General features: G+C 46.3%; 1 protein-coding gene across 3 annotated transcripts; it reads left to right on the top strand.

Annotated features, from left to right (window-relative positions):
* Positions 1-356: 356 nt before the first annotated feature.
* On the top strand, positions 357-3,078 carry ctxn2 (cortexin 2). Of its 3 annotated transcripts, none has more exons than XM_068015127.1 (2): positions 357-880; positions 2,165-3,078. In XM_068015127.1, exon 2 carries the CDS (start codon positions 2,217-2,219, stop codon positions 2,460-2,462), a length of 246 nt encoding a protein of 81 aa, XP_067871228.1. In that variant the 5' UTR covers positions 357-880; positions 2,165-2,216; the 3' UTR covers positions 2,463-3,078. The 3 variants fall into 3 exon arrangements, with proteins under 3 accessions (XP_067871228.1, XP_067871229.1, XP_067871230.1); XM_068015128.1 differs by lacking the exon at positions 357-880 and adding an exon at positions 976-1,057; XM_068015129.1 differs by lacking the exon at positions 357-880 and adding an exon at positions 1,541-1,758.
* The last annotated feature ends 2,017 nt before the right edge of the window (positions 3,079-5,095 follow it).

Raw genomic sequence — 5,095 nt, 5'->3', positions numbered from 1 at the left:
GCGGGTGCCAGTGGGGTGAGGGGCGGGGAGGGGGGGATGGGGAATGGTTTGTGCTAAGTCTTTTAAGCAAATCCCTTCCACTCTGGGCAGTGAGAGGAAGATATCCATGGGAAGGCTGGCACGCTGTAGATTTCAAATACCAGCTTTCACTGGTATATTCATTCTCCGTTTGGGCAGATGGCAAAGGCACTGAGGGTAGTCAAGGTGCCAGGTGCAGCACAGAAAGGAGGCTTAGCTTCAGAGAGAGTGGCGGAGGGGTGTGGGGAGTTAAACCCCACATTGGCATTGAAGTTATCTGGCTCTCATGACCCCTATCCCCCCCTGTCAGCTGGCAATATTGGCACAGGCTGTGATTAGTGCCTCGCCCTGTGTCTTCAGTAGAGTCGGGGAGGGTGAGAGAGGAAAAACAGTGATCGGGAAAACCAGGGGGAAAAAACAACCTAGGCTTTGAGCAGCGTGGCAGGGCAGAGGGGCTGCAGAAGCTTGGTGCTGATCTGCACCCCTCCCGCACCAAGTTGGATGCATGTCGTGGTGGCAGGGGGCGTCCGCTAGAATAAATAAGGACGTTTAGAGCAGAAGCAGACAGTAGCTGGCAGGCAGCAGAGAGAGAGAGAGAGAGATCCGGAGATACCCGGTGCCAGCCCCAGGCTGGGTGCATCAGGTGCCAGTCTTGTTGCAGGCAGTGTCTGAGTGCATTGAGATTGAGAGCCGGGGATGGGAGCTGGGCGGCGGCCACGCTGCTTCCCTGCTCTGCCTCGGGGCTTTGTTTAGTGTCTGGAGACGGTTCGAGCAGCCTGGGGGGTGGGGGCTGGGGGTGGTGGGGGCTGTAAACTTTGGCCTGAGTCGATGCTGTGCAAGCTGGACAGACGGAGCTGGAAAGGTGAGTGAGTGGCGGGGTAACTGAGGAGGGGAGCGGGGTTACAGCTGAGGCAGAGAGAGAGAGAGAGAGAGAGGGGTGGGGGAGAGAGAAAGCCCCTAAAACCCAGCTCGGGTCACTGGAAGCCTGGATGCAGTGCAACATTACAGCGACGGCTTCATTTGGAAAGATGCGCAACAGGTCAGTCCGGAGCTGCCACTGGTGCCTCTTCCATAATCCCAGTGTGTAAGAGAGAGGAACCGCCCTGAAACCCCCCACCTCGGGCAGCAGCCAGAGCTTGCCCAGAGCCTGCAGTTAACTTTCACCCCCACTCCTGGTGCATTGGGGATGCTTCAGTCTGATGGCAAGTCTGGACAGAACCTCCGGTGCGAGCCAGTCGATTCTATGTCTTCTGTATATTTATTACTTCCCCCGCCGCCCTTCACACGCTCCTGTCTCCTCCTCCTACCCCGCCCCCTCTTTTCACCACTTGCCCCTGCCTCTTTCCCCGCTCCGTCCCCTGCCGCGCCCCGTTCCCCTGCTCATTCTCCCACTCCCACCCTTGCCCCACCTTGTCCCTTCCCCTGCCCCTTCCCTGCTCCTGCCTCGTCCTCACTCCTGCCTCTTCCCCACCCATGCTCCTTCCCCACTCCTGCCCCTTCCTCACTGCTGCCCCTTCCCCACTCCTATCCTGTCCCCTGCCTCTTCCCACTCCTGCCCTTTCCCCAGACCCTTCCCCACTCCTGCCCCTTCCCCGCTCCTGCCCCTTCCCCTACCCATTCTCCCTTCCCCATTCCCCCATCTCGGTGCTATTCGAAGATTCAAACTAGCACTTGTCGGCTGCTGGCAGCTGTGGTCACTGTGCCCTGTCTCACTGCTTCTCACACACTGATGGAGCTGAGGTCCTGCTCTTTAACTGTCCCTTTACCAGGCTGTGGAGTTCGTACACTCTGTAGTTTTAACCTTAACCACTCGTGGGCAACCTTTTGGACCCCTCAGTAGCTTTACTAGATTTGAACAAGTCTAGTACCCTAGGGGGCCTCCCTTGTGCACTATAGCACTGAGTCCATCTCTTGCATGAATTGGACTGGGAGTAGAAAATGCTGGAAAAGGTGGAATCTGTGGAGAGAAGGAGGGTTCATGTTTCAGGTTGAAATTCATTGACCTATAACATAAACCCTACATTTCTCTCTCCACAGATGCTGTCTGTCCTGCTAAGTGTTTCCAGCATTTCTCTTTTTTTCAGATTTCCAGCATCTGCCATTTTTTTGTTGTCTCTGATTTTAATTTTTTAAATTTTATCTTTAGGTCTGTGATGATGCCAATTTTTAGAAGACTATAAGGACGAGATCCTGTGACAATGAACAACAATCACTACAATAACTCCCTGGGTATCGGCGCAGGAAACTCCATGAACTCTTACCCACTCACCCTGGAGCAAAAAACTGCATTTGCTTTCGTGGGCATCTTATTCATTTTCTTGGGTCTTCTCATTGTGCGATGTTTCCGAATCCTCCTAGATCCTTACAGCAGTATGCCATCCTCAACGTGGGCAGATGGGATGGACGGGCTGGAGAAGGGGACCTTTGAGTACGCCTTGGCATGAAGTCAGCAGAAATGCCTTATTGCTGTGTACCAACTCTCCGTGCTGGGATATAAGTGCATAGACTTCCAATGGTGGCACTGAGAGACCAGTGGAAACATGTTGGCACTTCCAAACAGCCTATGTGCCAAAGGTTTGTCACCTCCTTAGTTGAAGGGACAAGCTGTAATGCAGGTTTAATTAGGAATAAAAGCACCCTAGAATTGAAATATCAGCATATGTAACAACAAAACCTTCCTATTGGATTTTTTAGTTGGCTGCAGACTGTTACGGTAATATAATTCGGTTCAGCAGAAATGCTAATTCTAAATTGTCAGAAGTCATTAATGAATAACTGAAATTTTATAAATTAGAGCATTGGGATTATCTTATATTGGTATATGAAATTAGGTCTGCATTATAAATCAGCTGGATTCTAGGGTTTGAGTGACATTATCTGTATATTTGAGTGACTACCATTGCAGGTTATGTTCTGTTCATATAGTTCTGAGTCAAAGTAAAAGTGGGTTAAAGACAACCAACTGTAATGCAGCATATTCTGTGCACAGATGCTTGTAAACTTATCGGTCAGGTGTATGTAATTCAGTACTTCAAATGTGGATCTACAGTGTTCAATAAATTAATGTAAACTCCACATTTCCTGACTTGCATAATAAATTCAGAGACTGCAATTTTTTTTATTAATAGTATGGCCCCTCGATCTCACAACGGCTGCACTTTCTCTACACTCTTATATATTAACCATTTTGTGCAGAATTATAACTTTTAGGCTCATTGGGAGTGAAACATCGATCAATATTAACATGTTTGAACACTCAATGGCAAATTGTGCTTTTTGAGTCTATATTTACTTGTCAGGGAATGATGTTGGCAATTAAAATCATGAGCAAGAACTAGCCAGTTAAAATTGAAAGTACACCAAAAAGCCAAGGCAATTTAAAATTGTGGAGGCATTTGTCTCTGATTTAGAAATTCAGTCTTTGATGGATTTCCAAGATTGGATCCAAACCCCTCGGAGCAGATGTGAGAGTTTGTCAGCATGTCCCGGACATTGTGAGGCATTGTGAAGGTTGGGTTGGGTTCCATTTTGAAAAGAGAAGACTTCAATGTGACCTTGAATCTATCCCTCAACCAACTCCAGCAGAAAGAGATCAATTATCTCCTTGTGATTTGTGGGATCTTGCTGTGTGCAAATTGGCTGCTGGTTTGCCTAGAAAACAACAGGGAGACATTTCAAAAAATGTTTTGGGACATCCCAAGGAGGTGAAAGGCAAGTTCTCTCTTTCTTCTGATATCGTACAAATTTTGGAATTGATTGAGTTGATTCTGACATTCCTTGTGTTAAAGGATTCAAAAAACAATGGCGATAATTTTTTTACAGTAGGGAATTGAGTAAATAATGATCGATAAGTTATCAGAGAAAACCAATGAAGCAAACATTATAAATTGAGTCAGGAGGAAATTCTGTTTCTGAAGAAATAGGATGGGTGGGGTGCGGAGGATATGTATTTTGCTAAAAAAATCAACCAAAGGTTTTGGACCAAATGGACTTTCTCTATTGCTGAACTTCTCTCACGTAAACAGTATGAAAACACTTTTTACAATAGTTCCCTCATTATAATTCTGTATAAATTACAATGAAAAGCACACCTTATTGCCAAATTGTATTTCACATCGGAGTTGTGTTATAAACAGAACACAGAGCTGTTGGAACAAATGTTTTCGGTGCTGTCTGTTAATCTGTGGAGAGGAAGGGAGATATTTGCAATTTACATATATCCAGGGTATTGGCAAATTTTCAATTCCACCATCCCCATTTGAAAGAAATTCAATTCTTAGTCCACGTTCCAATTTAATTTTCTGTAATTATTGCCATGTGTGTTTCAGCAACCCTTTGATGATGTTCCCTGTGCTCTACTGTACTGTCACAGATGACAAGATTGCTGTAGGTTTAGGGTGAGCTGTGGCTTAGTGGCACTCCTTTTGCCTCTGAGTTAGGAGGTTACAGGTTCAAATCCCACTTCGGGAACCTGAGCACATCTAGGCTGACACTTCAATGCATTGCTGAGGAAGTGCTGCACTGTCAGAGGTACCGTCTTTCAGATAAGATTTTAAATTGAGGCCCCATCTGCCTTCTCTGGTGGACATAAAATAGCACGATTTTGAAAAGCAGGGGACTTCTCCCAGTGTCCTGGCCAATATTTATTTCTCATCTAACACTGAGAAAAACAGATTATCATATTGCTATTGGTGGGACTTTGCTGTGTGCAGAGTGACTGCCACATTTCCTACTTTACAACAGTGGCTTCATTTAAGCAATATTCAATGGGCTGTAAAGTGCTTTAGGACATCCCGAGATCATGAAAGGAGATAAATAAATGCAAATCTTTCTCACTGTCACACATATTCTGTCAGGTGCAATGGTTCCTGCAGCGGTCTGTGTTCCCTACGTTTAGGAGTGTTCCTGCCTTGCCCGATAGCTAACTATATAATAACATAGCCCAGGAATGTAATATTGATCTGAACTGGATATTTGTGCCTGTTGCTGTTATGCTTCTTCAGTCCTTTTGAAGGCGGACCAAGAAAATGCTCGGTAAAGCAAGGCCGGATATCAATCAATAGGCTGTGCAATTTCA

Source organism: Heterodontus francisci, chromosome 35 (genome assembly GCF_036365525.1).
Source record: "Heterodontus francisci isolate sHetFra1 chromosome 35, sHetFra1.hap1, whole genome shotgun sequence".
NCBI classification, from domain to species: domain Eukaryota; kingdom Metazoa; phylum Chordata; class Chondrichthyes; order Heterodontiformes; family Heterodontidae; genus Heterodontus; species Heterodontus francisci.
Note: the sequence above shows the minus strand (reverse complement) of the source record. Positions and strands in the feature narration are given on the sequence as shown.

Excerpts from the sequence above, each read along its gene's own strand:
- ctxn2 (XM_068015127.1), top strand. The coding sequence starts at position 2,217 with ATGAACAACAATCACTACAATAACTCCCTGGGTATCGGCGCAGGAAAC.